Below are 12,053 nucleotides of genomic sequence, written 5' to 3'. Positions count from 1 at the left end.
GTAGTCTAGCCAGAAATGATACATAGGTTGTTTTTCCACATGGGTCCTCAAAAATAATATCATCAACCTACCATGCAGCAAGAAGGGCAGCAGTTATACAACACAATATTGTTGGTAACTGACCAGGAAAATATAATAAAAGCAAGCATGCATAGTTATGTATACAATAATGAGGTAACTTTAATCAAATATAAATATGCCATTTTTATGCATCAAAATGCTTAACAAAATCCCTGCCTTAGCTTATCTTTAGAGTCCCACTAGCCCCATATTACAGAGAGTGTTTTGCACAAAGTACATGTGCAATAAGTGCTGAAAAATGGCAGTAAATAGTGTCTTCAAAAAATGGTAGTCAATCAAGTTTCATAGGAAATTTTAATATATTTTATATCTGAACCATACAAACATTAAAGACAAAGTTGATATCTAACCAAAATTCTGTCATTTCATTATTACAAAGTCATAAATCAAAAATCCAACCCTAAAACTTGGGTCTTGAGCATCAGGTATCTAGATGTATTGCTAAGACAAGTCCATTATGCATCACTGTCATCATCTACTGCAGCATAGATGGCTTGATTCCGCCTTTTAATTTTTTTCCTTTGTTCAGGCTCGTGTTCATTACTCAGCCTCTTCAATGGAAACTCAGTTAAGTCCTTGTCCTCCCCAAACTCCACAGTCTCAGCAGGCTTCCCCTCTCCACCAGTTAGTGAACCTGAAGTATCATCCGAAGACACAAACATGGAACTTGGCAAGATCCTGACATCAGAAAAGCTTGCAGAAAAGTCCAAAGCTTGATCAGAAGAAGGTTCTACAGAAGGTGTGTTCATGTCACTGTGTGCGCTGACAACATTATCTTCGTCCTCCTCTTCTTCATCTAACAAGATTTCATCTGGATTAATAGAGGACAGGGCAGACGTGTCTGTGTTGTACTCACTCCGGTCTTCTCCAGAGTCATTACTCTCCAGATCATCCTGTTCGTATTCCCCACACAGGTGGAGCTCTTCCTTGGCCTTCTGAAGCATGACATTAATGTCAGTGATGCCAAGTTGAGCACAAAACTCCGTAGTCTGTGGATTGATCCTATGAATCAGCTGCACTTGTGCCTGTGGTTTACTAGGATCATAACAAGCAGCTGTCACACTGAAGTTACAGGGAACTTTTGGGTCCTGGTTCAGTGTTTCCATTACTTCCTTCATAGCTTCTTCTGTTGCACTATAATCCCACCTGAAAAAGAACTGATCTTTACCTTTAAATTGCCCTCAAACAATAAGTGATAAAACCTAAGTACAGACCCCAGGTGCAAAGATGATAAATAAACTGTCAAAATACCATATATTAAAACTATAGTTAATTTAGCAAAGGATCACTTTAGAAATTAAAAAAAAAACCTCTTAAAAAATTATTTTACTCCACCTACAGTGGGCTGGGCCCTCCCACATCACTCAACAATCAAGGAAAGTCCTCCAGACATGTCCACTTGTGCTGGGTTGTATAACAAAGCAGGCTGAGCATATAGGCCAGAGGAGCAAGTCAGTAAGCAGCATCCTCCATGGTCTGGGCTTCAGTTCCTACCTCCAGGTTCCTGTCTTGAGTTCCTGCCTTGGATTCCCTTGATGATAAGTTACAACCTGTGAGTCAAACAAACCCATTCCTCCCCAAGTTGGTTTTTGCTGAATGTTTTTATCCTAGCAATAAAAAGCAAACTAGGGCCGGGCATGGTGGCACACGCCTTTAATCCTAGCACTTGGGAGGCAGAGGCAGGCGGATCTCCGTGGGTTCAAGGCCAGTCTGGTCTAAATAAAGAGTTCCAGGACAGCTGGGGCTACAGGGAGACCCTATCTCAAAAAAACCAAAAAAAAAAAAAAAAGGCAAACTAGGAAAAAACCTTTCTTCCTTTTAAGTTAATTGTCTCAGGTGTTTTGTCACAATGAAGGAAAGTATACTAATAATATCAGTAATTTTGGTGGAATTACACAAGGAGCAACATTACATGGGAAATCTTCGAGAGTAGAATTATTTTACCAAACACCTTAGATGTGTGGGTTTGAGTAACCCTTTATTTGTCTGGTCTGAGATGAAGCTATTGCACAGTGAGCAAGAGCAAACTTAGGAGTAGGTCTGCCTGGGTTTGAGTACAGCTCAGTGTCTACCTAGCTAAATAATTTTGAACAAACTGAGCCATTCACACTCCCTATAACTTCAGACCTTCATCAATATCATAGGAACAATAATAGCACATACTTAAGTGATTTTGAGGATTAACTAAGAGCTCTTAGACACAGCAAAAGAAGTATCTAAGTATTAGCCATTACTATTATTTATAAATATTTATCAAGTACCTTCTAGTATCAGGGGCCTATGACTCTCATAGAAATCTCAATGTTGCCTGAAAATTCTTTGTATTATATTTTCCACTTTCATATTGTATGATTCTAGTATTTCTTGATTTTCTTTTTTTTCTTTCTTTTTTTTTTGGTCTTTTTAAGACAGAATCTCCCAGTAGCCCCAGATGACCTGAACTCACTATGTAGTCCAGGGTGGCCTGGAACAGAGATCTACCTGCCTCTGCCTCAAGAGTACTGGGATTAAAGGTGTGTGCCACCACCCCCAGCTGCATTTCTTGATTTTCTTTAACAAAAGAAAAGTGTCTTTTGTATGAGTTACTTTCCTCCACAAATAAATGAATTCATTAAGAGGGAACAATCTAACATGAGACTAAAGATATGCTGCTTTTGTTTTTTTTAAAAAAATTATTTTACTCATTTCTCAAAATAAGTATTATTTATATATGTATGAACCAAATCTTTGCCACATTATAATCTGAGGCATACTTATTTGTTCATAAACTTATCTGGGCTGATGCTTAACAAATTTTGTCAGCCTTGGACAGAAAACTTATAGTTTTCTTGACTGTAGTAGTCAACCGTGAATTGCCTCAACACTCAACCATAACTTTCGATTAATAAAGGTAGGTCCTCACAGCCAATGGCTGCTGTACAAGTCCCCCACAGTCAGCCCCAGGTTAGAGACTACAACTACAGGCAACTACTATATGTCTGACAAGCTGTGAAAGGTCACTAAGCAGGCCTGCAGGGTTGCTTGCCAAATGCCCAGATCCCCAAAGCGTTGTCACCTGTCCCCCTCCTCCTTTGTACAGACAAAACAAATCTGTGGGGACAATAAAACATAGCAAAGATTAGAGAGACAAACTGCACATGTGACGGGGAGGGCACGTTCTAAAGAGGTCCGTATTACCTTGAATGCAGACCATTATTCTCAGGCATATTCCACAGATTTCCAGTCACGTTAATTAGGTCATTCGTGGCCCTGAGAACAGTGAGCCATTCGATATCATATTCCAAGTACTCAGGAGCAGTGGGGTCATGCTCTACTTCTAACACCTAAAGGACGAAATTGCAAATTTTAGGTAATATAGGTTTCATAGTCTAAGAACTTTAACACAACAAAATTGAAAAAGAATTTAAAATTAAATCCTATCTCCAAAGAACGCTCAGAAAACATAAATTATAAATAGCACAAATAAATTCTGAAATTAAAACTAATTTTTAAAAATCATCAGAAGAATAAAACTATTGTGAACTTATTCTCCTTTTACCTGAAGAAAGTCTCTGTGTGGTAAGCATTTGTCCAAGGCTAAAAACTTCGTTGCTTTGGCTGCTTGCTCTTTATCTGTGGCCTAGAGGATATGAATCACCATTTAATAACGAATGCCAAACACAAGTAATTCATACCCTGAGTAAGACAGAAATAACCCTCCTTGCATGTGCATCTAAATTCTCTGTGAAAAGAATGACTGCTATTTTTTTTTCACTTTGGTCCTCTGTTGTACACAGGTGTTTTTTTTAATATTTTATTTATTATTTTTATTTTATGTGTATGAGTGTATCGTCTGCACGTGTGGGAGTGCACTCATGTCGTGCAATGCCGCAGAGGTCAGAAGACGGTGTCAGATACCCCTGGAACCAGAGTTAAGGACGGTTCATAGCCACCATTTAGGTGCTGGGAATCGAACCCAGGTCCTCTGAAAGAACAGTTGCTCTTAGCCGCTGCGCCATCTCTCCAGCCCCAATGACTACTATTTTTTAAAAAAGAAAAAAAGGGTCTATATTCACTTGGGCAATGGTACACAAAGCACTTAACCACTGTTGGCTGCAATTTCCTCCCCAAATTCAAAGCAAGAACTGATGGTAATGATGTCAAATAAAAGCTTCTAACACATAAACCAAGGAATACAAGGAGAAAACTAAATTAGCAAAACAAAATCCTATAACTTTTAGAAGAAATGGAAGAAAACCTTTGTAACCTTGGGTTAGGCAAGTATTTCTTAGATAGAACACCAAAAATAGAGATGATGCATCCATAAAATAAAACATTAAGCACTAAAACGCTGACATGTTACTTAAGTGACTCACAAACAAATGAAAGAAACTAGATGCTAAACTACATACTTTTACACCAACTGTTCAGGAGAGACAAATCAGTGGTTGCCTGCAGCTGAGGATGGGAACAAACAAGCTCAAAGGATCTTTTGGGGTGATAAACATGTTCTAAGAATGGGCTGTGTAGTAGTCACACAATTCTATAGACATTTACTTAGGATCATTCAATAATCTACTTTAAATGTATTTCTAGATGCAAAGTATACCCCAATAAAACTACCTTTTCCAAAGTGAACTGACAAAAGGAAATGGAAAAATCCCAAGTATGAAGGTCATAGGAAGCAGTACAAAAATGACAGTAAGGGCTGTGGAGGAGAAAGACACGGAGGCAAGCCATGGCCTAAAGGATCAAGCATGATTCTGTGCTGGTGAGGTGCTTAAAAAGGCGGGAGGCAGAGATTGTGGAAAGATCTTGGCAGCAAGACAGTTTTGAGGAGAATTTTTGTTGTGGCAAAACAGAATACTGGCAAAGTTAGAAGTTCATGAGCCAATACAAAGGGATCAAACACATCAATGATGCAGACACACATGTCCCTGAGAACAGGAACAGAAGATGCAGTAGGGAAAGCAGCAAATCAGACACTTCAATAAAAACTCACACGTGCCATGAGCCCTTAAGAAACAAAAGATAGTAACAGGATGTGGAAAGGTGAGCGAGCAGTATCTACAAGCGACTTGGACTTCGAGCCAGTAAGATCACTGAGTGGCCACGGCCCCACTACATGGCCACATCCGGCTCTAGAAAGGCAGTACCCTTTAGGGCATTAAAGACTCTCAGAAATGCTATAGAAGAATTGTAAGAATTGTCAGCAACTAAACACCTCAAACCAAGAATTTGGATGAAATGATAAGTATGCATTTATTTTCCGCCTCCATCCAAAACCATCTATCTATCCAGCTACCTAGCCCTGTCCTCCCACCCCTAAATAACCCTCTGGAAGTCACCCTACATGCCCTCCTCCCATTAAGTCCTCATCACTCTGCTTCCTTTCTAGAGCCTGCTTCATTCTCTGCATTCTTTGCCTTAGACTACAAAGTTCTCTTTTACTAAACAGCACCCTCTGCCTCCGATTTCCCATCACTCCAATCCATGCACAATTCCAGTATTTAATCTTTCTAAAACCATCTGGTTTCATCACTCTCCAACTTTCCCCATCACCTTCTAGTTAAAACCCAAACTCTTTCTCATTAAATATTCCATAGGGAAACCATTTAGAAAATGCAGGATTAACACTCGGAGACTTCTGGAAGTCTTCTATAGAAAGTGTGGGTCTTTGGTACACTAATTACTGCCCGTCCTGAGTGGAGTGTCATGTGCAGTGCTTCCCAAAACTCCTGGATCAAACCCTTTTCTATGTTAAAGGCACAATGCTCCTGAAATAGTTATAACTGAAAATCTGTCTAAGGCCCTTTCTGTGGTGGACTTACTCTAGGAGGAATGAGTACCAAAGCTCTAGCCCAGAAAGCAGTTCTGATTTTGTTCCAGCTTTATCTGTCTCTACTCCTCAGCCACAGAAACTAGTACCCCAAGCACACTGTGCTCTCAGACCTCTAGTCTTTGTAAATGTTGTTCCCTCAGCTTCCTCTTGGCAGCTGAAGACTTAGCTCAGCCATGGATTCCTTTGGAAAAACTTTCTCTCCCTCTCTCTTCATCCCTGCCCCACAGAGTTTGGCGCAGGTGCTCACACAGCACCTTAGCACTGTTCTACCAAACTCATCCTGTACTGTAACTTCTTGCCTATTTCTTCCCCACATTGAGTACCAAGTACTCACAAGAGGTCAGCTACCTTTCCCTTCTCTGGCTTTGCCACTGTGGCCACAGTTCAATAAGTATTTGTTAAAGATAAAAACAAAGTATTTTCTTTTTTTACCTGATGCTTCATCAAGGCTGCAAATTTCACATGAAGATGTGCAGAAAACCAGTAAGTTGGTTTTAGGTGCTCTAAGAGCTCTGAGGCAGCAGGACTCCCTAACGTGTTATTTTCCACTTCTTGTCGGAAAAAGGATTTGGTCTTAAGAAGTTGCTTCTTATTTCCATAATGATATATACTTCTTGGCCAGTCATGAGATAAAAATATATCTATAGGCTGCTTCAACTTAAGAACAGAAAAAGAATAAAATAAAATTCTTAAGAGATTAGCCAAAAAAGGCCCTCCCCCACACCCCTTCTCTTCACCATCAGACAACCACGCTTACAGTCTGGCATCTAGACTTCTGTGTTCATTTGTTTGAAGGACACTTTACTTAAGTAACAAAAATACCAAGCTACTCATTCAGCTAAACAAAGACAAGCAGCTTTTTAGGTGCCTAGAAATTATCCCATTTTCTGTGGCAAAAGCAGAGCAGCAACGACACGCTGATTAGCCTGCCAGTCAGCTAATGCCTATTGACCTGGGTTTCTAGAAAATACATATATACACATACACACATACATATATATATTATATAAATCACAGTTCTTTTCCCTGACAAAGAAATGACTACTTTGAAGATCTAAGATTTCATGAGACTTCTAATATATGAATATAGTAAGACTATTTAATATCCTAACAGGAAAAACTAGGAGATGGGAATAGAGATCAGTGGCAGAGAACTTGCATAACCGTGGGTTCGAATCCCCAGACCACCATCAAAATTTTTTTTCTAATGAGAATCAACTAAAAATTCTTCCTTTGCGAGATAAATTAATATTTAAAGTAGCTGGTACCTTCATAGGGAAAAACACAAACTATGCTCTGAATTTATGCTCCAGCACCATAGAGTAATATAAAACAAATAGTTGAGAAACTAAACTAAAACAACTCAAATAAGTATTCAAAACAATCTATAATATAGGTCAGATACAACTCATCACTAAATAACAGAATGGGCAACAGATGCAAAAAGAATTCAGAGAAGGGCGATGTTCCACACTAGAAAAACCATGTGTGGTTGGAAGGTGGTATCTTGTTGGGTCTTAAAGGACAAGTGGCATTTCAACAAGTGAAAGGGGATGCTATGAACAGATCCTAAAAGAAAGGCCTGTGAGCATCCTGCGTGCAAGGGGATGTGCAAGGCACGAGTACAGTAAGACAGGTTCTACTACAAATTACCTAGCAGGTCCAGGCCAGGCTCCTGGCCTTATTCTTAATCAGTTTGGTGGAGTGAGAGCTACTTCACAGAACTTGAGTGGAGACTGCCTAAATACCATGTGAAAACTGCTCAGCATAGTGTGGGCCCTGTAGTAGGTTATCACCTACTCTTCAATTAAAGGAGGATTTTGATATTTTCTCATTCCTCTAGCATCTTTCTCATTCGCTGTTTTCTGTTTAACACTATTACTTACTTAGTTACCAAAATATAAAATGTTATTTCCTTTTGTTCTCAAACAGGATCCTACTAAGTAGCCCATACCAACCTCAAACTCACAATCCTCTTGCCTCAGACTCCCAAGTGATGGGATTAGAGAGACATGTACCACCCATACTTGGCTAAAATATTTTACTTTAGTATTTTCTTTAAAATATCACTATTTCAACATATGTTCTTTATCTTTAACCCAAGGACAGTATTTGAAGCCATGTCTTAAATGTTTTATAATTGCTTATTAAAATAAACTTTTAACCATTAAAAAAATGTTCTGGGTGTGGGAGCAAACACCTTTAGTCCCAGCAATCAGGAGGCAGAGGCAGGCAGGTCTCTGTGAAATCAAGGCCAGCCTGGTCTACGTATCAAGTCCAAGGCCGGTTGGACCTACAGGAAGACCTTGTCTCAAGATAAATAAAGTAAAATAAAATATTCAACTGTGACCCTCCTAAAAGCTATTCAAAATCCAAATTAGAAATACTGAATTGCTATTTTCAAATATGATCAACCACATTTTGGTAGAAAATTACTCTAAATTTCTTTCAAGTTTGCTCTAATATACTTTTCACATACCTGTTTTAGTTTGTAGACTTCAATATTTCGCACATGATATATACTCCTTATTGTAGATGAATTATAAGGGGGGCACTCAAAATGACCTTAAAGAAAAATAAGCCACATTACCAAATGTGTTCCCAAAAGTAGCTCTAAATTTACATTCATATATGCCATGTCGCAGAACCCATCTCTGTAGTCCTCAACAATAGTTTAGAGCCATGGAGGGCAGAGGGGCAGGAATGCTCACAACTGACAGCTACATAAAAGGTGTTTTAGTTGTCAATGTAATTCATGAAATATGTGGAATCAATATGAATCTAAGCTATTCCTCTAACTTTAAAAATCAAGGAATAAGGGTAGAAAGATGATTTTGCAGTTAAGAGCACTGGCTGCTTCTTGGAGAGACCCTGGGTTCGATTTCCAGCACTCACATGGTGACTATCAATGGACTGTAACTCCGGTTCCAGGGAATCAGATGCCCTCTTCTGATTGCCGCAGGCATTGCAGGATACAGGTGTACTTACATGCATGCAGACACTCATATACACAAAATAAAAATAATAAAATATTTTTTTTAAAAATCAAGGAATAATTCAGTTAGAGTGGAATGAAAGGTACACTGTAGTATAACCACACAATGAAATATTCACAAATGATCAGATTACACTTAACAAGTTAAAAAGAAAGAAAAAAATTTACAAGAGAAATTCAGTCAAGCTACACATTACACTTCCTTTAGGGCATGCAAGTTCTAAAATTTAAAAATAACATCCCCACCCCCTGCCACAATACCTTTTCGATAGTCATGAGATTTAAAGATGCCAGAGATCCCACCAATTCTTACACCTCGGTATTTTACCACACCAGCCAGACCTGGAAAAGTGTGCAGTTAAATAAAATTATGAGATTAAAAACAATGTATTCACTAAGAGAATAAACCATTTACAAGTCTGGAATTTTATGCAGTTCTAACACTATTTGAAAATATGTGTTATAAGGCTACTTTTTTACATAGTTACTATGCTAATATACAAGACTAGGGAAAGAACCTTCAGCAGATCAGCCAAGTGAACCAGTGGACTCTAGAAGGGAAGAATGAGACAAGATGTTAAAGGGGAAACAGACACACTTTGGTACCTAGCTGAACATACAGTGAGGCAGTGGGAACTGGATACAGGAAAAGGTCCTGTGATGTACTTACACAGTATGAAACTTCAAGTCAACAGGTACAATGTATAAAGCACCTACAGTTCATCTCATTTTTGACTGATCATTTGACAATTTTGCCTTTTCACAATATTGTAGTTGTTAGAATATGATAAATCAGTAATAAAGGAGAGAAACTGAATTTCTGTTAAGATTTCATGTCAGGAGAAGCCTGAAAGCTGTTCTAGAAACAGTATATAAAGAGAAGAAAGGACTGTAGAGTTTAAAAGATAGGAAATGTGGCAGATAAAAGGAACATTTCAAATGGCATCACAGGAATCCAATCAGCTAAATTCAGAATGCAGGAAATGCTACAGGATAACCTTCCATTTTCTACAACAAAAACCCAGTATGAACGAACTGAAAGGAAAGAATAAGGCCCATTAGGACAAAGAGACCTGAGTCAAGAAAAACAAATGTATGGATTCTATCTGAGGAAATTTGCAAAGTCTGTAAAGCTGGTATCTTTGAATCTGTAGAGAAATTTGACCATGGACAAGGCAATAGATAATAAGGACCTGCTTACTTTAGCTAGGTATAATAATGATATCATTTGTGGTACTTTAAAAAAAAATTCTATCACTCAAAAAACATGCACTTAAGCTCACGCTGCCATCGCACATGCCATGAGAGGCATGACTGATGACGAAGTCATATGAAAGCATCTCCTAATTAATGGAGATGGTACTGGAGATGATCGAAGAATTAATCTGCTAGTGAAAAGTTTCATTAAATGGTGCAACTCTGGATCCCAAGTAGAGGGATTACAGCTAGTACCAGCACATGCTGAGCACACTGTCTCTGTGTGAATTTTCAATGGGCCAAAACTTTGCTAGTGTATGACATGAATCTGCAAGAAATGGAAAATTATGAAAAAATCTACAAAGAAATAGAATGCAGCATTGCAGGGGCACATGAAAAAATTGCTGAATGTAAAAAGCAAATTCTTCAAGCAAAACGAATATGGAAAAATCGCCAAGAATATGATGCTGTGGCAAAAGTGATTCAGCATCATCCAGACAGGCATGAGACACTAAAGGAGCTAGAGGCTCTGGGAAAAGAATTAGCACATCTTTCACATATTAAAGAAAGTGTTGAAGCTAAGCTGGAATTGAGACAGAAACAATTTCATGTTCTTCTTAGTACCATCCATGAGCTTCAACAAACACTGGAAAATGATGAAAAGCTGTCAGAGGTAGAAGACACTCAAGAAACCATCATGGAAGCAGATGGCAAATAGCTGGCATTCCCAAGGGTGCTGACACTACATGATCTGAGTGTATTTCGAATCTGTTGTGCTCTTGCGGTATTTCAAGTTTGACTGAGAAGTACTTTGCTTTTAAATATTAATGCACGTCTCATTCATACTTCTTCACACAAAGGAAATGAGTTCAGTGTATACTGGAATGCATTTTTTATTATTAAAGGTTGATTTCAACATCAAAAACTGTTTAATGTCTCAAGCCGAAAAAAAAAAAAAATGCACTTAAGGATATAAAGAAAAATAATCTAGTGGTTAGGACTTGCTTTAAAATAGTCATTTCCCACAGAGACATTTAGAGTAATATGGTATTAAAAACAAAAATAGTAGACTAAAAGTTGCTGAAGCTAACAAATACAGAGATTCCTATAGTACTCTCTAACAATTTCCATGATAAAGGTTTAATTCAGTACGAATAAGAAAAAATAAAACTACAAATATTAACTCTTGCTTAAAACATTAGGATGTTAAGCTCAGTACTAGTGATTTGGTAACTATTTTAACTCTCATTCTCATTAAATTAATGGCATCCCCCAAACACCATACACCTTCTAGATGCTGCCTAACATCCTAAGGGCCCCCATCCCATCACCAAAAAACTCACACCTAAACACATACCTAAATAGTAAATGTTTGGTGCCACCCAACCACCATAGGGTAACTCTTGCAGATGATTTGAGGCTTCATGGTTTCCGCCAATGAAGATTGTGAGAACTGGGGCCGCCTTCTCTCCAGAGTAGTATCTAGAACATAAGGTTTAAGCTGTCAGGTACCAAACTAGCCACGGCAGAAAAGCAAAATAAGGTCTGAAGGAAAAAGGTGAGCTCCTAAAATGTTCAAAAGCTCTTTCTAGAGATCCTCAGCGTCCATCCCTGTCCTTGAGAAAGAAACCTTGAGTTTCAGCATACATTCAGTGAGGTCAAGAACTCTTGTTTAGTTCGCTCGGCTCCAACCTGGGCTTCTAGAACCACATCTAGCATTAAGAGTTCCATCAATTACAAAGCAGATCTCTAAACCGGTTGGCATCTTCCTCCTCCGCCTCTAATTCCCGTGAAGAATAGACAGGTGTGTACAGAAAGGGCAATGACATTTCTAAATAGTAAACAGACAATAGTAAACAGAGGTGAGACGTGAGGGGGCCGGGGGGGGGGGGGGGGGGGGGTGGGGGGCAGGAATTCGAAAAGAGCAGCAGACGGCCCCCGGGGCGGGCCACACGCGGG

At 38.8% G+C, this 12,053-nt stretch overlaps 1 protein-coding gene and 1 pseudogene across 1 annotated transcript in view; one reads left to right on the top strand and one right to left on the bottom strand.

Annotated features, from left to right (window-relative positions):
• Window positions 1-358: 358 nt before the first annotated feature.
• Window positions 359-12,053, bottom strand: part of Dbr1 (debranching RNA lariats 1) — a 12,646-nt gene continuing 951 nt past the window's right edge. The window contains exons 2-8 of the mRNA XM_008837440.3: window positions 11,452-11,576; window positions 9,159-9,239; window positions 8,382-8,467; window positions 6,335-6,559; window positions 3,620-3,700; window positions 3,259-3,404; window positions 359-1,227 (exon numbers count right to left, since the gene is read on the bottom strand). Of these exons, the coding sequence (XP_008835662.1) occupies window positions 537-1,227; window positions 3,259-3,404; window positions 3,620-3,700; window positions 6,335-6,559; window positions 8,382-8,467; window positions 9,159-9,239; window positions 11,452-11,576 (1,435 nt within the window). The 3' untranslated portion in view covers window positions 359-536. The remainder of the gene's footprint in view (window positions 1,228-3,258; window positions 3,405-3,619; window positions 3,701-6,334; window positions 6,560-8,381; window positions 8,468-9,158; window positions 9,240-11,451; window positions 11,577-12,053) is intronic.
• On the top strand, window positions 10,187-10,812 carry LOC103737610 (annotated as a pseudogene).

Source organism: Nannospalax galili, unplaced genomic scaffold (genome assembly GCF_000622305.1).
Source record: "Nannospalax galili isolate Female #2095 unplaced genomic scaffold, S.galili_v1.0 scaffold1458, whole genome shotgun sequence".
In the NCBI taxonomy this organism is placed as follows: Eukaryota; Metazoa; Chordata; class Mammalia; order Rodentia; family Spalacidae; genus Nannospalax; species Nannospalax galili.
The sequence above is the reverse complement of the archived record's forward strand: the minus strand, read 5'-3'. Positions and strand labels throughout refer to the sequence as shown.